This window comes from Seriola lalandi, unplaced genomic scaffold, assembly GCF_002814215.2.
Source record: "Seriola lalandi dorsalis isolate HSWRI2012SDOR001 ecotype SW California unplaced genomic scaffold, Sedor1 jcf7180002054857, whole genome shotgun sequence".
Lineage (NCBI taxonomy): Eukaryota > Metazoa > Chordata > Actinopteri > Carangiformes > Carangidae > Seriola > Seriola lalandi.
In genome coordinates this window covers 11,506-34,213 of record NW_019525410.1, presented here as the reverse complement: position 1 = coordinate 34,213, position 22,708 = coordinate 11,506, and the positions used below count along the sequence as shown (strand labels likewise).

Here is a 22,708-nt window from a genome sequence, read left to right as displayed (position 1 = left end):
CTCTTGGTGTTCTGTGATATAAATAAAGTCCTGGAAATTAACTAACATTACTTTACTGTGGGATTATCACAGACTGTGCCCGAAGTGTCCATCCAGTGGAGGTGTACTTGAGCAAAGAACTGCGACTCGCTTATTATTGTATCTAACAATGTGGACAAAGGAGTCAAAATTAATAATTCAGTTTATCATTGTTGGAGTCTCTGTAACCAAGGGGGAAATTGGTGTAAAAAAAAAAAAAGTTTCATTCGGATCAGGCATCCTGAAAGGCCACATGCTGTTGATAACTGGGGGCCTTTCAAACACTCTACAACAAGACAAGTGAAGATGGCGGATGTGTTGAGTGTTCTTCGTCAGTATAATATCCAGAAAAAAGAAATCGTCGCTAAAGGAGATGAAGTTATATTTGGAGAGTTCTCCTGGCCGAAAAATGTCAAGACCAACTACATAATCTGGGGGTATGTCAGTGCTAAAAATATGTATAAGTGGCGTTTGTAGGCCTGCAGCTGAAGCTCATCGGTGCCTTGTGCTGCTGGTGACGGCGGAACGCTCGCTAGCTACCAGATGCTAAGATGCTAACCTAACTCCTCTCCTCGTTGTTGTTCTTCAAACTTTAAGCACTCTTTGGCCACTTTGAAGTGATACTTAATTGTTGTAGCCTTGACCACACAGCCTCTTTACTAACCTGTATGCGTGTCAGTTGATCTTTTTTAAACTTGAAATGTGTTTATGAGAGCTATATGCTAAACTTGCAGTAGTGATGTGATGCTAACTACTTAGCGACGTTGGCTAGTACCGAGTTGTGTTCCCATGGAGTCAGGGCTCCACTGGATCAAGGGAAAAGACTTGTGTTTTTAGTTTCAAAAGTCATGGCTATACGCAGCTGTTTTAACAGTGCAAAAAGCGTTGCTTGTGTAACGCAGAAAATGAAGTCACAAGGATTAGAAGATTAGCTACCATGGTATGTGTTGATAGTGCTGTGCTTATTTGACATCAGAACCAGTGTTTCTTTGCTTTCATGCAATAACTCAATCAAATTTATTTTATTGATTATAGGCTTTCAACTTTTAGTGGTATGCTATGGTGGTCAAATAAACTTGATTTTCTTTGCCTGTGTTTCTACCTTCAGTACTGGTAAAGAGGGCCAGCCCAAAGAGTACTATACTTTGGACTCTATCTTGTTCTTGCTCAACAATGTGCATCTCCCGCATCCATCGTATGTGCGAAGAGCTGCAGTAAGTGATCCGGAATAACTATCAAAATGCTACAACCTGTCACTGCCAGTACTGCATCACTTTGTAAATAAAATGCTACTCCTCTTTTAGCCTATTGTTTTGTCCCTCATGCAACATCTGTCAAATTCCTCACAACTACCGAGACTGTGTTTTTGGGTGACATGAATGTTTGTTGTTTTATAGACAGAGAACATCCCTGTTGTCAGACGACCTGATCGAAAGGGTTTGCTGTCATATCTCAATGGCGAGAGTTGTAAGTAGCACTTGCAAGATCTTTGGCAATTCTGTATTGTGTTCCTATCATATCTATGGTGTATTCAGATGTGTTGTCCCATGTCTGTATTAGGTAGGGCTGAACAATATGAATAACATATGCACAACAAAAATCATACTGTGATTATTTTGACAGATATTGTGATCTGAGTCATGATTTTAGAGGGACTTTGATTTCTGCAGAGGCCTGTACCAAACAAGCATTTTCCCTTACATATAGAGAATATTATTTGTAAGCCTGGGCTTCTCTAATAACACAATGCTTAATTTATGGTATGTTGTGATTTACATTTACGGTAATCAAAAAATTGCACCTCCTGTGTTCTGGATATTGCACTTGGCCACATTGCAATTTTAATAATATTTTTGATAAGTTGTTCAGCCCTACTATTAGCTCAATACATTTACACTATTGTCCTAAATTTATTATAGGTTTTGACTCACTTAAAGTTAGCTTTCACTGTTTGAAGCCCATTTGAATAGCACCCTTTGTACAGTTGGTCTAATATGAAACATAATGTGTTATCTAATTTTGTTCATTTACAGCTACATCAACCAGTATTGACAGAAGTGCACCTATAGAAATAGGTTTGCAAAGGCCAACACAAGGTAAGTTCACACTTTATTTATTTGGTTGTAGCTTAATCAGTATTATAATTAATCAGTATTTGACACTTGGATTACAGTTAAATACTTACTAAATAGTGGCTTTTGGTAGGACCTTTGCTTAATTGTTTTGTTTTGCTTCTCAGTCAAAAGAGCAGCTGATGAAGTATCTTCTGAAGCCAAGAAGCCGAGGATCGAGGTAAGATGGCAGGAATGTCTTATCTGTTTCTTCATACAAAACACTTGTAACATTAAATGAAATTCATCATCACATATTTGTCAGTGCAGCTAAATACCACTTAGAGCATTTAGTTTGAATCTCCAATCCACCCAAAGTTACAGCTTCATTACATAGAATTTATCACTGGTATAGTTGTGAGTAATAATAAGATGAAGTAGGTGTCTTTGCAAATTCTTATGAGTAAAAGAGTGGCTGACGTACATCATCACACAGTATTGATTATTAGCATTGATACCTGCTAGGTGACTGTTTTTGTCTGAAGCGTTCAAATTGCCAAAACACTCATAACAGTATGAGCAATCAGAACAACTTTATTTTAGATGGTTGTTAAAATTTAATTAAATGAAATTTCATTTAAACATGGCTTAAAGAATTTAGCATTTTCCATCTGCTTTTATTTGAGAAACCGTGTATATATTTAACCAAAATACAGTCTGTATGTACATTTAGTCATGAATGAAGTACATTTTGTTGTAGTTAGAAAACTTGTAGTTTGCTAATTAGTGTTTACACTGCTTTCATTTTAAGGATGAGGAACGAGTGCGTCTGGACAAAGAGCGTCTGGCTGCTCGTCTGGAGGGCCACAAAGAGGGCATCGTGCAGACTGACCAGATCAGGTAAAATGGACCCTCCCCAAATTAACGTTTATACGTATATATAATGTGCTCCCTGTAGATTGTTACACCGGCAGGATTCGTTAGGATTCGTCAACATACCGTATTGCCAGTGTGAGGCAATCAGTACTGATGTCATTATTTCACTGCACATTAATACCTATAGTTCCTTGAGCTACTTAAATGATCCAAAACTCCTCCTCCTCCTCCTCCAGATCCCTTTCCGAGGCCATGTCGGTGGAGAAAATCGCAGCCATCAAAGCCAAGATTATGGCCAAGAAACGTTCCACCATCAAAACAGATCTGGATGATGACATAACCCTGAAGCAGAGAAGCTTTGTGGATGCAGAGGTGGATGTCACCAGAGATATTGTCAGCAGAGAGAGGGTCTGGAGGACCAGGACAACCATTCTCCAGAGCACTGGAAAGGTCAGAGTCCACTTCATAGTAATGATATCCATTCACAGAGATCTTTCTCGCAAACAGTTTTCTTTCTCATGTGATAGTGGATGAGTGTATTTCCCAAAACGTTGGGCTGTTCCTTCAAATACACCTGTTTCAAATTAGCACTTGTGGATTTTCTTATGTTTTGACCTGCAGTGGTTCAGTATTAGACCTTGACACTTCACCTGAATGGGCCATTCCCCATATCATAATGAGATTTAATGAGCAAGTCAGCACGAAATATTTTATATGAGGAAAGTATTGTTGCACTAACTCCTGTAAGTTGAAAGTGTCTGCTCTGTTGCACCTCTGATCACACACAACAGTGATGAAGCAATGCTCTGCAGTGTTGCATAACTTTTGGCTTTGGGTTGATGATGTTTTCTGATTTGTCCCAAATAGTCCATATCCAGGTTTGTTTATTCAGTCATTTTGGTTCAGGTTCATACGGATGTAGACTTTCACCAGAGCAATTGTGAACTTCTTAGTTCAGCCTGAATGGATTTCACTGGCTGGAAGCAAGTTTCAGACCACCATTTGGAACTGCTGAACTCTCAGGGACACAAATCTTCCCACCTTGAAAATACCCCAAGTGTGACACTAGATGGCAGCAATAGTATGGTTTCCATCAAGGGTGAATTTACCCTTTTTACTTTTTTTTTTTTTTTTTTCATCAGTTACAGAAGGACTTGTTCATTGGCTTGAATGTTCATTGGCAGTATGCCTAATGTAATTATTCTGGCAGAATATGAATTGCTTACAAGATGTAATATCCTTACCAGTCTTCAATCTTTTCCCCTTTGTTTTGGTCGTTCATTCTTTTAGGCTGAGCATTTCTCATATGCAAACTGTGTGTGTGTTTTTGGAAAGTTTCTTCAGAAAGTCTGAATCCTAAAGGTTTGAGCTGGTGTTGTAATGTGAACAGGGAAAAGAAGTCTTCACATTTTTGATATTTTCACATAGGTTCACGTCCTAAAACACTAGTCAAGTGCCTTTATGAACATTAAAACTATAATCCTTCCTCCTGTTCCGGCCATAAAAATCTCTTTTAATTGTTCTTACAATCTCAGTGATTGAGGATCTAATTCACAGTCCTTGTTTTGTGCAAAAGTGTGTCCCAAAGCTTATCTGAAGCTAATCAGCCTTCATCAGTCTTAAGTCAAATTAAGTGGATATCTTCCAAAGTTACAGTGTTTTCTGCAGTGTAGTATACAATTCCCTCTTTTTGTTTCCACAGTCAGTGTTTCCCCTTTCAGCTGCAGTGGAAAGGAAGACAGGAATGACGAATGATTACAGCAACAAAAGCCAGTCTGTTATTTTAAGACAGATTTGAAAAGAGAAAAGACTTATTCCGGAGATGTTGCATGATATGCTCAGCGTCTAAACCACGGTGCAAACCCTGCAGATGACCTGAATTTATGTTGCCAGATGAGTCAACGCTTTAGAAATGAGTTAATACAGTTCACTACATCTACACCACCTCCCATTTGTCTTGGAAATTAATCTACACTGGTTTTGAGTTGAGGCTGATGGACTGTAGGACCTTATGTCGAAAAAGCTGACAACTTCATATTTATTCTCACAACAGTTCCTGTAAAGGACAGTTTTGTGTGATTCTTCTGTTTAGATCAAAGTCTTTTTTCACTTTATCATCAGACCCTGAACCATGAGATGAGAAAAGCTATATATATGTGTGTGTATATATATTTGTGTGTGTATGTGGCTTTAACTAATTTTATACATATCCAAATTACTCCTTTACAGAACTTCTCCAAGAACATCTTTGCCATTCTTCAGTCAGTAAAAGCCAGGGAAGAAGGGCGAGCACCAGAGCAGAGACCAGCACAGAACACTACTCAAGTGGTACGTATGACATTTACTGTGCTTTACATATGCATCTTGCACACATGCAACAGTTTCATGAAATCTTCAGGGAAGTTCAAATTTGTCCAGACAATATAAATATGTATGTCTAATAGCGTTACACTTTGACAAGCTGGACAATTTTGTCCTTTTTTAAAATCAAGCTTAAAATCAAGGATATGTAGAAAAGGTTAGAAGTTATTTAATCCATGAACGTATCAGTAAGCCTATAAATGACTAGTAAGATTTTGACTAAAGAATATATTGACAGGCATGTACTGTAATTATTTGTTTGTGTTTCATGCAATTTCCAGGATCCGTCCTTAAGGAACAAGCAGCCGGTCCCAGCTGCCTACAACAGATACGATCAGGAGCGATTCAAAGGAAAAGAGGGTGAGTTTTATTTGTATTTCTGTAGTGGGGATAGGTACTGAAACCTGGTGTTAAACGGGCTGAATCTTTAAAGATCATAGTATTGATAAGCTCCGATGTTATTGGTTCAGCTGTTGGTACTGGAGAAATTAGATTTGTTGTTGTTGTTACATGTGCACATTCCACACTCCATTTCTTCATTTTCAAATTTCGCAGAGCAGGGGCGGATTTAGTGATTTGGGGGCTGCAGGTAATTTACTACACAGTAATAATACTGTCAAAGAAAAAGTCGTAATCATTGTGTATTGCATTAGATTTACATTTTCATCATTACAATTTTTTATACTTTACAGTATTTCCCATACGTTGAATATTGACATTGACCAACACATTGAGTTTTTTGTTTCAAATGCGTAAAATCTTATTTAATTATGGAACTGTGCACAGAAAATTGATTCACTCAGCCCCTCCACGCCCCTCTCTCTCTCTCTCTCTCTCTACCTGTCTGTCTGTTCAGTTATTTCTCACAGTACTTGGCAGTTAAAGTATTTGCAGTTGAGCATCATATATATGGTATTATTTAATAAGAGTACAAAAGCCCCATTCTCCCAGACAGCCACAACACAAATAGTCTAATTCTGTAACATTGCTGAATAGTATTATTGTTCATTGTTTGGCACATTTTTTATGCTACACCAAGTAGTATCATTTCTGCAATTAACCATCATTGACCTTTGGAGCTGCTTCAAGTTCCCCTTTCTGAGATAATTTTGATATAGTAACGTCGAATGCTGATTGCTGATGCAAGTGTTTCTGGTTTTAACTTCTGCAGCTCCAGTGACTTTCTGCTTTATGTGTTTTGTCATAGATAGACATATTTCTGTATCGATCATCTCACTCTTTGTGGGCATGAAATCCTACACCTGCTGATTCAAGCTAAACAGCGAAAAAACTACAGTTCATATGGTTTCATAGTTTCATTTTACTCTTAGTTTATCATTTTCAGTCAAGAAAAGTATTTAGTGGTTCCATCCCAATACATGCATTTGCAGTATGTGCACGTTAGGACAGCATCAGTTTGCAGGAACAGGCTCAGTTAACATCCTACTCCTTGTGCAAATACATTTCTTTTTAGAGCCCAGATGTGTTGTTGGTTTAATGTCCACATAATAAAGATCAATACAATATTACAGTTACAATCAGATGATGGTGAAAAACAAATGCACATGAAGGAGTTGAAGGAATAATGCAATAAGAGAGATTCAGGAGCACTTAGGTCTAATATAAATAATAGACATAAAGTCAAATGATTTTGAAAGTTCCTTGTCTGATCAAAAAAAAAATGTAGGGATTATTTTTTTTCAATTAATGATTTCAACTATATGATATTCAATATTTATGTTGAAAGTGCCAGATAAGCAGTATCAATGTGTTTTAAGGAAAATAAATTTTCGATTTCGAGCATTAACTATCTGTGGAGGTTAGTTGTACAATGCATGGTTGATGATGATGAATTCAATATTTCAGCTTCTTCGAATCTACTGATTAATGTGAGTCCTAAAACCAGCCTACAGGTGCATCACTGAAGCACAGCAGACTGAATTGAGTTGTAGTTTTCAGCACATGTATAGGGATGAACTACAATGAAAAATCTATAGAGATAAAGTTGAGAATGAAGAGGTACAAACTTGTTGCATAATATTTGGATATTTTAGTACAATTATGCTTCTGAAAACGAATAATTTGTTTTGCCAACAATCTGCAACTCATTGTATGTTGTTCTCTTAGAAACGGAGGGTTTCAAGATCGATACCATGGGCACCTACCACGGCATGACCCTGAAGTCAGTGACGGTAAGAATAGAGCTTCTTGTTTTGCTGAAGACTTAACAAAGAGCTGCACTACATGCATCAACTTCACTTAGCACACATCGGGAAAGAGTCTTTTTTAATGATTGATATTTGGTATTCACAGTCAAATGGCATGCTCTCATGTGCTCTTGATTCTCAAGCAGATCAGTAAGAATAATTAAAATATGTAATTTATAAACAAAAGATGCTGGTCTTTCTAATTCTATTTGACCACGTCAAAGAGAATCAGCGTAAATCACAGACAGGAAAGATTTTTCCGTAATGACTTTTAGAGATTGTCTTTGGAGGGGCGTCATCATCTACAATTATGTCACAACAAACCCTCACTCAAGTAACAGGGGAAACTGTTGTGCTTCATTAAGTCCTCAAATGTGCTTTTTCAGTTGCAATTACCAAAAAAACGTGTTGTATCATGTTTGGCTCATTTGCTGCATAACAAGTGGCTGGTCCCACATTTGTTGTCAATCTGCCACAATCCCAGTCTGTTACCATTGACTTCATGTTGAAACTAACCTCTTTTAAAATGACTTCCCTGACTATTTGATACACATGTTGACATGTGTATTGGCACTGTACCTTGTCAACTCAGGTTTTGAGTTCGTATCCGCATATATAAAAGACATACAGTAGGGTCCCCGCTGTATAGTAGGACTTACATAATTACAAAAAAGTCACTTTTGTGGACACGCTGCTTATTCTTTTGTAAAATAGAACTGTGTACATAAACCCTCCAGTGGTTTGACTCAGACATAGAAACAGTTTTCATCTCTTTTGTACAAAATTGGCAATAATATTGGAGTACTTCCATCGGTTTTTACACATTTATGCAGTGTTTGTATTCAGTTCCCATACGGAAAAAGTGTGGATTAATCCCTTCGTATCAAGTTAAGAAGAGAATGTGCTGAGATAAAAATGGTTTGTACCTCATATAGAGCTTGTGAGTGTAAAAGCTTCAGTTATTAAGCTTGTCTCCTTCCATTCATTCTCTTTGAGTGCGCCCTGCCTACTCTGTCTTTAAATGTGTTTATGCAGGCACTGCGTTTGGTGCTTTGCAGGTGATGCCAATATTTAAGTAGTTCATTGGGATGAAACCCATGCGAGGTTATCAGATGGCTGTACTTGCAGCTGGAGTAAGACACTCGCCAGTGGTTGAATAGGAACTCGTTGGGTGGGGGCGTGGGCTCGATCCGGAGCTTGGCCAGGCATATTCCCACATACACATCCTCCAGATGCAGGTGGCGGATACTTAGAGATGCTCTGTAAATTTTCCTCGCCAAGTCTCCAGAGAAGACATAACCAGTCCCAGAGCAGAAGGTTGGATACTTCTCACTTGGGTACAACTCTGGGGGCATGTACCACTTGCTGTTTTTATTTCTGTTGGGTGCAAAGCCTCTCATGTTATTGCCTGTGAAGTAGTTCTTCTTGGGCTTCTGTTCTGGCCTGAGTAGCTTATAAATGAGGTACTCTGTGTTGACAAACATGTCGCTGTCTGTCTTCATGACATAGCTGGCCCGTGGGCAGTGCATTGCCACCCAGTTCAGTCCCATCAGCGTCTTTATGGTCAGGTTTTTGTAGGAATCCAGAAAGTCCTGCTGAATGATGTCATGATGCCTTTGGCTCTCTGCTTCTAGCATCCTTTGTTGTAATAGTCCTAGCTCTCCCTCATTTTTCCCAAGCATGAAGAGCCGGATGAATCCCAGAGCCAGGGCAACACTCTCATTCCCCCATGTCTGACGTATGGCATTCCTTGCCTCCACCTTCCGAGCCTCAGTGGCTATCAGCATCACAAGAAATGGCACGGGTCTGCTCTCTACACATTTGTCTGGCTCATTGATGATATAAGGGAAAGGCCCGTGAGTTATTGTGCTACTAAGGTCTCCCTCCTCACTTTGGCTTGTGTTGGTTGCCACATTGTTTCCAAACCTTGGGTCTGCTTGAGGAGAGGCGACACCATCTTTTTCGTGGGAGCTATTAGCATCAGCCCTGAGAGTCGGCCGAGGAACAATGACAAACCTCCACATTGACTGTTGGGAGCTCGTGTTCAGTTTGGCTTTAATGGCATGAAGTCCACCACCTCCATACACCACTGGATGGCTTCTCCACCATGGCATACCTGTGAGCCTTGGCAGCCACACCTGGTGAACCAGAAAAACCAGTAAACCCAATAGTGAGAGGAGATAGAGAAGTTTAGCTGTGTGTGTACAGCAGTGCCGTCGTCTCCACTGCATGGTTGTGCTTGCAGTAATTCACTCAGACAGTTGCTACACTCATAAGGCCACTTGTCAGCAGCTTTCGACCAGGTCTTGATCCCTGGATTCAAAGTGAAGTTTATGTGGTGGGTTGACTAAGGGACTTTTACCCTGTGTTGATATCTCATTTCCATATATGTAAATCACTTTGATGTCTGGTGATTTCCTAGGAAACAGAGGAGAGAAGAAGATGTAATTCAGCAATAAAATAAATACATTATGTCACATAGTCACTTTAAAGCTACTATAATCAATATTTGATATTAGCAATGGCTGGAATATCTGCATGCATGTGAAAGATGTGTGACGAACACACAGAATTAGCACCTGGTTGCCTTACAAAAGTCAAACAAAGTTGGGGAAGAGCTGGTGAAGACTGAGCAGCAGTTGTTGGGCTGCAAGAGGTAAACAGAGAGTGAATATTGGACTTAGATTCAGCGGGTGGCCAGAAACATGACTCCTGCTGAACTGGGGAGGGGAAGTGATAACATTTTATTGATATCAGTTATTAGTGATTGACTGTAACTGCCATTATCGATTCTTCTTATCGGTCTGATTGTTTATTGATTCCTTTAATAATTCCTGATCAAAAAAAAAAAAAAAAAGTAATCCCGCACAGCATTTTGCCATACAATCACACCTGATGTAGCTTTGGCTATATATATATATATATATATATATATATATATATATATATATATATATATATATATATAATGTGCATAAGCCTATAGGCTATGGCTGCAGCTTTATTATTCATACATACATAGTATAAATAGTATTCTATATGTCGTGGCTGAATACATGATGGTTATTATTTACTGAGATGTGCATCCATATTGTCCAGTATGCCCAGCTAATCAACATTTTAGATTCAATATTTTATCAATAGTATAATAGTTCTTTCCTGGTTTGATAAATTCATGGACTGCTCTCTTGTGGCTCAACAGATGACTAACATCATGATGTTGGAATAGTCACTTTATAAATGACTGTGCATGAAAATTCATAAAAGATACATGATTTTGAACAGCTGGCTAACATAACCTCTGTAAAAAAAAAATTCTAGACTTTATGTACTTTCACATTTCACTGATTACATACTCAAACTTGACTTTGGACACATAATCTTCAGTTGTTTGGTTAAAGTTATTTCTTATCTTGTTGCTTTCAGAGCAAGAATGAACAGAATTAGGTTCTGCTTTCACAACTCTACATTCCCTTGCTTTTGAAAAGAATCCAGATGAGGAATGGTTATAGAAAGAACAGCCTATGTTTGGATGCTGCTAGCACCCTCAAGTGGAGTGTGTTCTCTGTTTTTTACTGAATTGCACACTACCGTCTTAAAGGACCCTAACAAGACAAAGAGCAGTTTGTGAGAGCTCACAGACCCACTGAAAAGACTTACGTTGGCGCTTTCACATATATCAACAGAAATGGAAACAAGTGTTTCCTTTAAAAATGGGCACACCCTTCACATCCTGTGTGGTAAAACTGACATAACATAAAAACGGATTAAGATTAAGACTTCGCAACATGAACTTAACCCTTAAATCTGAATACCTGTCTCTTTCTGGTATCGACCATTCCCGGATGTGATGAATTGCAATCTTCACACACTGATCGCCCTCTTGGTCCCCGGTCTGTGCTCCAAGCTGAACAACAATAACATACAGCTTTAGCTTGACGAGTTGGATCCTCATTAATTCCTTCCTTAACGTGTGACAAAACAACCTCTTCTTTTATTCAGAAGGTAAAAGAAATGGTGGTCTTCCTTGGTGTATTAACGGAAATGAAATCCTCATCCAGGAACTCGCAGCTATCTAGCAAATGCATGCACCACTTTGTTTGTGTGCATCGGCAGAACATGTGGTAGAGCTCCAGTGTTGCAGTCTCTCTGTCTGCCTTGGCGCATTGTCCCCGGAGGCTTGATGCTAACGGTGCTGCGCTGACGCTGCCTCTGGTCTAAGGGAGGAGAATGTCGGTGTCTGACACTCAGCCAGGGTCCTTTGGCTGTCCTTTCTTGTCATATTGTGAATATCAAAGCAGCGGTGGATAGATAGGGTTAATCTCTGGATGATTCACAAGCCTTACATTTCTCCGTCAAGCTCTAATTTCCGAGCTGATGCTTGTTTCCTCTTGCCCGTCTCCTTCCTCTGATTTGCATGGTCTACTGTTAACTTCCCTCCCCCAATGTGCCTCTCTTTCCTTTTTTGTTTCCGGTTTCCTCTTCTCACCCTTCTCACTCAGCAGTGTTGTCTGCGAGAGGGCTAGAGGGGTGAAAACAGCGGGGGAGGAGGAAGATGAACAAGAAGCTGTGCTGTGAGTTGTGTGTTCATTCTGAAAGGCAGCTCCAGGCTTGGTGGCAGTACGCTCTCCCACCACGTCACGGTCACGCCGTCTCTGCTGCTGTTGCTGCCTGCTCTGATAAAGGGGTGGGGGTAGTGGGCTCCTGACCTATTTGTATTCACACCCACTCTCGAGAAAGAGGAATAAAGCATTATTTCAATTTGGCATGCTGTGAAGTAAGAGGAGAAGCCTTCATATCAGCACCTCTGCAAGTCTTAAGGTAGCGGATTGTCTAATCTGACTGAAAGATGGCAAACGTCATCCTCTTGCAACCTCATACTTGTGCAACGGTGGACAGCGCAACTCAAAACCCACAGTCACAGTCTTTAATGTGTCTGCTTCCAGTCTCTCTAGCTGAATGATGATTAGAACACAGATAATTAAAACAATCTTTCCGCTATGCTCATTCAGTCGTGTTGGTCTGATGCCTGAATGTTCATGTTCAGGCATTGTCATTTTCATTCTACCACAGTATGACTGGGAGCAATATTTATTTCCGGAGGGAGGCAGGGAGTGAGGGTGCTTGTTTTTTGCATGTGTGCCAACGGGCAGTCACGATCCCTTCAGTTGCACTGTGCCCACTTTTTAACAGGCTTGGACAGCGTTTCACACTCAAGTTAGGGTCTTATTAGTTCACGGTGCAGACAAGTTCATAACTCGTAGTGATAAAATAACAGACTGAAGGAAAAGTTGTCATTCATTCAAACTAAAATTGAAAAGTAGCTCTCTGAGCAGACATATTGGTATTTGCTGGGAGCTGTGTTCTCTACGCAGCCAATAAATGGATGCCGAATTTAAACAAAACTAGGTCGAAACCTAATATATGTCTGGATCACCTGTGGTCAAATGTGACGTCGTCTGAAGAAATCACCAAACACATAAAGACAAAGACTACCTTACTCGGAGAGAAACGTAGAAGAGACAGACTTTCTTTTTGGTCTGTCGCACAGCTCACAGCCTCTGTCTGGGATCCAGTTTAGCCTTCATTTACCTCAACTCCAGAACAGACTTTACAGGAGGCAGGTGTTTATGTCTAACTCCCTCTTTTTGATATGAGTAATTGGTCATAGCGATATTTTAGTACAAAGCCCCATTTTAAGTCGCTCCCATTTGTTGTGTTAGAGTTACTGCATTATGTGTTAATACAAACGCAACACTTCCTGTACTCATTTCAAATGTATAGCCCTCTAGCGTTTCAGTGGGCAGAAACCCTTGCTGCTGCAGTAAGCATATTTTCTCTTCTCTCTCACCCTCCCTCTCTCCTGCTATCTTATTTTTAGTTATTCCTCTGTCTCCTTTAATAATAATTCATAATAATGAAAATATAATACATGTAATTAAAGTAGTTTATTTGCCGGAATGGAGGTGAGGCTCAGTGTATTGGAAGCACTCCTCCACTTGCCTCCAGTTCCTGAGCAGCCGGGAAACCCAGAGCGGTGCGGTAGACTGCCCAATACAAAAGGTGTAGCCCTAATCCCCTGGCCGGCATCTATACACGGTCCAGTCAAGTACCAATTTTATACCCAGTTTGTTTGAAAAAAAGTCTCTAAATCTAGCATCAATGAGCTAAGTTGGCAACACTGCAAGCTGTAAACACCACCTAATAGAACCTGTTTACTACAAAATTGAAATGCATTACATAACATAGATTACATATATAACATTTTGTACATTACATACATAACATTACATTTCATACATACTTGCATACATACGAAATCATAGGGCTGGCAGCCAAAAATGCTTAAATAAATCACTCTGTTTTAAGACATTTTAACAATGTTTCCCAGCGCTTGAGTGCTAATACACATATACTGTTACCAGGGCTGCTTAATTATAGCAAAAATGATAATCACGATTATTTTGATCAATATTGAGATCATGATTACTCATTGACTTTGGGAACAAAACGCATTTATTGAACTTAAGAAAAAAAAGAGGGGAAAAAAACACAAAGTGTTGTCAGTGTCGTTTTTCTGGTTATACACGATAAGTTAAAAGATAATCTGAGTATGGGATAGCAGCCAAACAGGGCATGGTGTCTCTCGACTGTATATAGAAACTCTCTGAACCGGCAAGTTGCCCAAGATGACACACCTGCATATAGGGATGGGCATCTTTAAGATTTAAATGATTTATTTAATTTATTTATTTATTTTTTATAACATTTTATTGAATTTTGCATTAACAAAACAAACAAAAACAGCACAGATCTTGCCAAATTACAAAGGAGTAGTAATGTACATGGGTTACAACAACACACATCTGGATCATATACATTATAGTTTGCATTAGGGTCATGTCAAAGGAAGAAATTTAACAGCCTACGAATTATTGGTGAAGCCATTTTTAAAAAATATTTAAAACATTTTTTGTTGGTACTGATTATCGATGCAGAACCTTAAAGGTACTATTATTGGTACTTTTTGTTATTTTGTAAAAGAAAAAAACCCAACCCCAACCCTTCCCCACCGTTGCATTAATTTAATGGCCACCATCCACATGGAAAGCTCCCGATGGGTCACTCTTTTGCAGTCCCATAAATACTGTATATTAACTCTGTAATGTCGAGCACGTCTTGGTGCAAGGTGTAATACCTCTGAAGAGGAAGTACAAGTGCCTGGGCTGCTGCAGAGTTGCAGAGAAGATGTTTATCTGGAATTGACATTAATCCTGCAGTGCAGGCAGAGACTGCCTGGCAGCTAGTGTGATGGGACCGTTGGTACTCGTCACAAGACCATGGGGCCCACTAATGGTTAATTTTGGATTGTTAATAATAAATTAATATCATTGTGAAAATGCTGCAGTATGCAGATGTTATCAGCTGTGGCACAGAGCTGCAGTTTTCCAAATACCCAGTGGTTTTGACATCAGGATTGCTTGGATTGGGCAAGGATTGGGAAGTATTGGCTAAGCCTGTAGATGTGAGGAAAATCTGTGATTAAATTGTTCAACATTGATAACGATATGACTTGCAATGAATACATATCAAAGAGTGCATATTCAGTTCCTATGTCTTCCTCAAACAAATGTAAAATGTCAATAAACTATATAATATTCCTGACATGAAAACACTTAGTGAGGTAGAACACGGACATTAGTCATTATCAGTCATCTCCTCCGCTCTCCTCCCTCTGCTGCTGATGTGGATTCATTTCTTGCAGGTAACACTGCTAGAGAGGAGGTGGCTGCTGTGCTCAAGCTTGCTCGTAACAATTCACTATTAGCTTTACAAGTACACTGGGGTGCACGGGCGGGTGTCAGGGTGACAGTCAAATGAATCCTATAAAATATTCACACACTGTTCATTTTTTATACTGGGGAAACATAGTTTGAATAATTTATTCCAAGGGGCTTATTGAGCACTAAAACACTGGCCATACACAGGTCGCTTCAGTGCATCTGAGACTATGCTTTTGAAATGATCAGTATTAATATACAACAGCCAAGGTGTTTCATTGTCCTGCCATCAAGTTACTCACATTAATGTTAATACGCAGCAGCTGATATGACCTGCCACTGGTGGCACTTGTCATTTTAACCGTGCAGACAACGATCTGCACGTTTCAAAATGAGAAGCTCTTAGCTGAATGTTTTGTGATTTGAGGTCTTGTTGATAAGAGAGGATAGATAACAGCTTTGTTAAAGTCACTTTGTGTTTTGCTAACCCGTGTGTCAGAACAGGGTCGATCACTGGTGCAGCCAACTTATCTGCTTTATTTTGAGAGACTATTATTTTATGTGGAATTAATAATAGAGACAGATACTGTCACTAAGCAACACTCATTTTGTTCCTGCCTTCAACATGAGTTTCACTGTGTGGCGAAGTAACATATATATATATATGACTTTTCCATTCCATTTCTGTCAAAACACAATTTTAAAGCGCTTTTTAGGCCAATTAATTAAAATTACAATATCGTCCTTATTTTTGTAAAGGTTAGCCTTTGCATAGATCAGTCTTCTGGGATAAGTGGCATGTTATGAATTCTGGGATGAAACTGTTGAGCACAACAGCCTGACGATACTGACACTGAAACATCCTCCAGCCTCAGCCGTAGTCCGACCACATCTGCATGTTTCTGTGGCTCCTCTGTCAGTGTGAGCTCTAGCCTGAGGGAATCACTGGATGATGGATTACTGCTAGACTGTTGACCACTCCTCCCCATCGAGCACATGCACATGCACATGCACATGCACATACACATACACATACATGTAAAGGGAATCAATAGTGAGCTTGGGGGTTTGGCGGATTTCAAGGAGAATTCTGTTAACATGGAAAAAGGGTCACATCCTTTAAATGAAACTTGTTTTCCCACAGCTCGACCTTTTTCTTAATCTACATTTTCCTCTTGACTAAAGACTGTACTGAGCTAATGTTGTCTAACTTACACAGATAGCAAAACTAGCTTTGCCTAAATGTTGCTGTAACATTTTCTTTGTTAAAGACTCACGATATGGTATGTTTATGTGTATGACCTTGGGGTGGTGTTTCATTTTCCAGGAAGGAGCATCTGCCCGGAAGGCCCAGACCCCAGCGCTGCAGCCTGTCCCTCGTCCAGGTTAGTGTTTAACTCAGAATATCTACATACATTTATGCACATGTCTCCTGATGGTGTTCTAGTGAAAATTGCCTTATGCTAATTTGTTTGAATAACTTAATGTATTTGAGTGTACATGTTGTTTATTAGCAGCAGGAGAAGAATTTTAGGGGATTTTAAACAAAAACATTTTCTTATACAATAGCATTGGTAGCAGAGGATGCCCTGCAAACACTGGACTCTTTAATTGTTTGTCATAAAACAAAAAGATGGAAAGAGGTGACACATTGTCACCCTCTATGGTTAAATGTAATAAAACTGTCTAAGGAAAACTGTGAAAACCAGTTATGGCTGTACATGGCTGTTTGAATGAATCTGAAATCGGATTACTGCACGAAAACAAACTGAGTAACCTCACCGACCAAGTGTTTCTTTTATGTTGCTGTGTGTCATTCGTCATCCACTCCCATCATCTTTACCTATTTCATGCATTCATTTTCATATTGGAAGAGCAGGGAAAATCCCACCACTGGATAATAAACTGCAGTATATACTGCAACAAAGAAGCTTTTCTTTTCATGTGTAGCTTCACAGTTAGACCCTGGCTGCTTCCTCTTTTACAACTTATTCAAGGGTCAAAAAAGTCAGTCACAGGGTTCATACTCCAGCAGCTGCTACATCTGAGTTTTTGTTGCTCTGAGGCATTTCCTTATTATTCTCTTAAATTATTAGCTGCTATCTTTAAACTTTCCCTGCAGAATTAGACATGGTGTGATTTTAAGGTGCACAACCAAGAGTTTAGTTAACCTTGTTAGAGAACTAAAACTAAACAGACAAGACCTTCCTTGACTGTGATATTCTCGGTCCATGATGTAGCCATACTACCACTTTATTTGCTCGAGAAAAATTTACAACGATAAACTGGCAGATCTTAGCTTCTGTGAGATCGACTTGGCATATTTACACATGACCATATAAGATAGATATGCACATTATTTCTGTATGAACTGCCTCTGTGAAAGGGACTTTTGTTTGGAGAGAAGAGTCACACGTCTGTTTGACTCCTTGGCAAACACTGACCCAAGATGCTCCTCCACACGTTTTTTTTTTTTTTCATTATGTGGAGAATGTCTGAGATCACAACAAAGCAGCATCAGTCTGTGTTGTGAGTGACCTGACTGGTTGACTGTGTGGCACATTTGTCCTACTGCTGTGATAGAAATTAATAAAGGAGCTCAACTTGATAGACAAAGTTGATGGTCTAAAGATGCATATTAAACAAACTCTCACAGCCTAGAGTTAAAAAAAAAAAAAAAAATCTTTGGCTTTAATCTTTTTTTAAATCTTTTGAACTGAGCTGTCTGCAGTGAATAATTTGAGTGATTTAAAAGTTAGTGGGGCCCTTCAGCCCAATTCTGTTACTGTAATTTAAAATGAATACATACTGTTGTGGGTGGAAACAATAATCAGAACAGGAATAACCTCTAACTGTAGAACAGAAAAGTATTTTAACTGAGAATCATTTGTATCTTTGTCTGGTCTCTGAAATTTAATGCTATCTACATATCTGTATGTGCTCATGAATTTTTCACATTTTTGTCTTTTTTTACCTCTAGTTTCACAAGCCAGACCTCCACCAAATCAGAAGAAAGGTACATTAGATAATGTTTTTGGTACAGATATGAAATGCATTAAACTGTTCATTTAGTGTTCTATAAACATTACATTAAAGAACCTTTTCTATTTTTTTTTCATAGTCCTGGTTTAGTATTATTTCCTGTGACTGCCTTTATTTAATACTCTGTCCAACAGCTTATCTGTTTTTTAAGACCTTTTTAACTATGGTTTTCTGACAGGGTCCCGGACACCCATCGTCATCATCCCCGCCGCCACCACCTCACTCATCACAATGCTTAATGCCAAGGATCTTCTGCAGGATCTAAAGTAAGTATAAATTACTATTGCACTTTTGAAAATTCTTGTAATCCACTCACTGTTACACTTTGGTGGCATTTGACAAAATCTTGCCTTTTAGTATTTTTAGAAACTAAAAACTTTCTAAGAATTTATCTTATTTTAAAAACATGTTAAATGAGTACAGAACAATGTTGTAGAAAGTAAAGAAAGTTGTTCAGCCAAAGACAATATTATTAATGGAATATTGAACAGAATAGGCAGAATAGGTTTAGTATTAAGTGATTTACTGGAAGCAGAATTGGCCATTTGCTAAGCCCCGCTTTACTACACCTAACAAGCTTTTGTTTTCTTGTACGCAAACGCAGTTTACAGTGAAAATGATGGCAGATTTACCCCTTGAAAATTCTTAAAACAATGAGTCCTTGATTTCAGATATTGGTAAACAAAAGAAACTTTTCACGCTTAATTTATTTTTCCTGAAAACTGAAACTGTCACTGACTGATTTGATCCACTGTAGCTAGTTAGCTAAATAAGCTAATGGTAGCTCCATGAGTTGAGTGAAAATGCTGTCTCTTGCGTACTTTTAATGTCTTCAGCTAAAACAGTATCTTCCCTAAAAGGGGTTTTACCACACTTTTAGTGTGATATCATGTATCACACTTTTAGTGTGATATCATGTATCACACTAAAAGATGGAAGCTAAAGCTGCATGTTTCGGGCAAAAAGTAAGTGTGTTGTGAACCAGGCTTTTTGTAAATGTAAGCTGTAACTCTACAAAATAATAAGTAAGTATATAACGCCACTGTCCTTAAAAGGAATATTCAGTTTTTCACTGTGGATAGCGAATCAGTTAACCAGACATGCTAATGTTTGCGGCTTACCTTAGAGCAGAAAAACAAACTCTTTAATTAAGCAGTTTAGTCAAATTAATATAATGTGTGCATTTAAGTAAATTGGTTGTGACACTGGCAAAATGAAATAAGATGAAGAAGAAACTCAAAAAATAACTGGAAATGAGAAAATGGAAATTTTGTTTGAACCGTACCAGGTTTGTCACATCAGAAGAAAAGAAGAAGGGGGGCATCCAACGTGACAATGAAGTTCTGCTTCAGAGGCGCAAGGACCAGATCCAGCCAGGTGGCACAACACTGAGTGTCACTGTGCCGTACCGTATCATTGATCAGCCGCTCAAACTGGCTCCACAGGACTGGTGAGTTTTTATTTAATACGTTTTATTCACATTTTTTCCACCACACAGGAATCTTCAGTTGAGAGAACCAAGCAAGGGTTCCGGGGTTGAAATAACAATTTCTAACTTCATAATTTCTTTTACTATGAGCCTGTCTGATACAAATACAAATACTGGCCTCTTTCTTGTCCCAATGTCAACCCTCAGTGCATAAACCATACAATACAAAGTGAATCAAATGTACAAGTTAACAACAACACACTGCAAAAACAAACACATAGTGTCACATTGATCATGAAACCCTGGCATGACATCCAGCAGCATCACTACATCATTAGTATTAACTGGAAGCAGCGAACTTGGTTTTATTTTAAATGTTTATAATTCAGTAACACACCTGTCTCTCCGTCTTCACAACAACAACATTTGGATGTTTCCTCTTGCAGGGATCGAGTGGTGGCTGTGTTTGTGCAGGGTCCTGCCTGGCAGTTCAAAGGCTGGCCGTGGCTGCTGCCCGATGGATCTCCTGTCGACATTTTCGCCAAAAGTGAGCAATACACATTCTTAAGTTTTTTTAAATTATTATTATTATTATTATTATTATTAGCAATTGTTAGTAAAAACATTGATGTTTTGGTTGATCTGGGTCAGCAGTCGGCGCCTCCAGCAGATGAAATTAGACAATTTAGATGATTGATAACTGATTAATTTTTTATTTTTCAAGCAAAAATGTAAAACCTGTTTGTTCCCAGTCGTCCACCTTTTCTCTGTTTTACGTCATCGCAAACTGAATCTGTGGAATTTCAATGATCAGACAACAAAATACATTTGAAGACGTCATCTTGGACTTGAAAATGTGATTTTCACTTTTGCCTTTTTCTGACATTTTATAGACCACACATCTAATTGATGTTTCAAGAAAATAATCAGCAGATTAATCAATAATGAAAATAATCATTAGTTGCTGCCCAAGATGAAATTAAACTATACAAAAGTTTTTCAGTTTTCAATAACTAGATGAATATTGGCTATGAGAGCTTTGGGGAAAAAAGTGAGGTGCCACTGTAGTGAGGGCATTTGGTTTTTACTTCCACACTCAACCCTGAATCATTTATATTAATGTGTGGATGTTTCCCTTCCAGTTCGAGCCTTTCATTTGAAGTATGATGAAGCAAAGACAGACCCCAATGTGCAGAAATGGGATGTGACCGTCCTGGAGCTGAGTCGCCACAGGCGCCATCTGGATCGGCCTGTCTTCCTGCGTTTTTGGGAAACCCTCGACAGGTATTTATTCTCACGCACCTTCATACATACCCATCTTTTTGTCTCCCGTGCACACTTTATTTGTTGTTTGGAATTGTGTAATTTTTGAAAACATTTTGGCACTAACTAACCTTTCGTCCTTTCTCTTTCCGGTCCATCAGATACATGGTGAAACACAAATCTCACCTCAGGTTCTGAGCCCAGATCACAACGTCCATCCGAAAATCCCACAAATTAAATCTCCGACCCTCGAACTCTCCATGGCCCACCTCTTGCAGAGGCATCCCCTCTCATCCAAGCTCCCATCCCATCCTCCAACATGATCCCAATTTTAGCAAGAGAAGGGGGACACATTATGGTGGTGGTCTTCCTCCAACACTTCCTCGAGGACTCCTAATGAAATGCGCTGGATATGTTGCTCTGGACACTGGAGAGGAGATTTAGGGGATTTTTGTGTTTTTGTTGTAGTTGTTTTTCTAATGTTTTCACGTAGTTAAACAAAAATACCAAAATATGTTTTATATTAAAAAAGGCAATGTAAATGAGATGAGCAACATAATGGGGTCGGAGGGAGAGGAGGTTTTGTCAATGGTAATGCAGAATATTGTGAATTCAACTCAGAACTGTTCAGACTGAGAGGAATGTGAAAATAACTCTCAGTACAAAAAAAAACAGCCACTGAGTTTGACGGAAGAGATTTCCTTCACACTTATTTTTTTTCTTCATTTGGGTGTTTGTGGTCTGAATGTACATATATGATAAAAACCTGTCAGAGCCAAAACTCTTGGAGCAGAGAGGAGGATGCAGGTAAGGGGTTCAGTACTTTAGAAAGCTACTCTGCTCTGGCTCAATAAAATTATCTCAGTCAAGAAACCAGTTCCTAGCTCAGTTTTTGACAGATCAGCACAGCTCTTGGTCATGCAATGGCCTTGTTAAAGTCTTCTTTTTCTTCTTTGTTGGTGTTGTGCTAGAGGAGAAATATGATGGAAAGTATTGCTTTAAGTCATCACATGAAAATAGACAATAAAGCCTCAGAGAAACAAACTCATGTGTGCTCCCTGTTTTAGATTGTTAAAGTTTCCTTTATTTGTGTTTTTTCCCGGTAGTTAAATTTAGGTTTTGTTTCATCTTGACAGAATGAATAGGGGGACAGGAAACTATTACCAATGGGACAAGGAGAACCAGCTTTTTTTTTTTAAGGCCTTAAGGCATGGAAGGGTGAGCATTAGGTATGATACACACACATAACACAGAACAAATAATTCTGTAAATGTTACCTGGTAAGCGAAGCAGTAAGTAGAGGAAATCCTCCTGGGAATGAAAAATGAGCTGTGAAGTTGTAATGAAGGCTGCAGACCTGTGATGAGGGGTTATAATGAGTTAACTGTTTAGAGCAAAACTCCACCCTTATATCTTTTGTCACACTTCCTCTCTCGGTTCTTTGTTTTCATTTTCAGTAAAACACCATACGAATGGCCATTGTGGAGTTTTAGTTCTGAATTAGTGTACATTATACCCAGTTTCAGTATATTCATTTGGTAGCTACAAGCACTGAAACGCGATTATGAAAATGACTTATGTTTTGCTGTTTTTTTTTTTTTTTTTTAAAGCAGCAAGCCGAATATTAAGTCTTTATTTACTATTTACATTTATTTAAAGCAGTTACCATGAATATCCTCA

General features: G+C 38.9%; 1 protein-coding gene and 1 pseudogene across 2 annotated transcripts; one reads left to right on the top strand and one right to left on the bottom strand.

The window, feature by feature from the left end:
- Positions 1-295: 295 nt before the first annotated feature.
- On the top strand, positions 296-22,072 carry cdc73 (cell division cycle 73, Paf1/RNA polymerase II complex component, homolog (S. cerevisiae)). The gene is made up of 17 exons (XM_023427280.2): positions 296-455; positions 1,127-1,232; positions 1,416-1,485; positions 2,052-2,114; positions 2,258-2,310; positions 2,881-2,969; positions 3,182-3,395; positions 5,175-5,273; positions 5,588-5,666; positions 7,434-7,498; positions 16,622-16,679; positions 18,275-18,310; positions 18,515-18,602; positions 19,625-19,786; positions 20,212-20,312; positions 20,908-21,049; positions 21,190-22,072. The coding sequence occupies exons 1-17, from the start codon at positions 325-327 to the stop codon at positions 21,224-21,226; spliced, it is 1,593 nt and encodes a 530-aa protein (XP_023283048.1). The 5' UTR covers positions 296-324; the 3' UTR covers positions 21,227-22,072.
- On the bottom strand, positions 5,944-12,228 carry LOC111670538 (beta-1,3-galactosyltransferase 2-like; annotated as a pseudogene). The gene is made up of 2 exons (XR_015438533.1): positions 11,329-12,228; positions 5,944-9,931 (listed from the first exon to the last, which is right to left on the bottom strand). The product of XR_015438533.1 is annotated as a beta-1,3-galactosyltransferase 2-like (transcript).
- Positions 22,073-22,708: the final 636 nt, after the last annotated feature.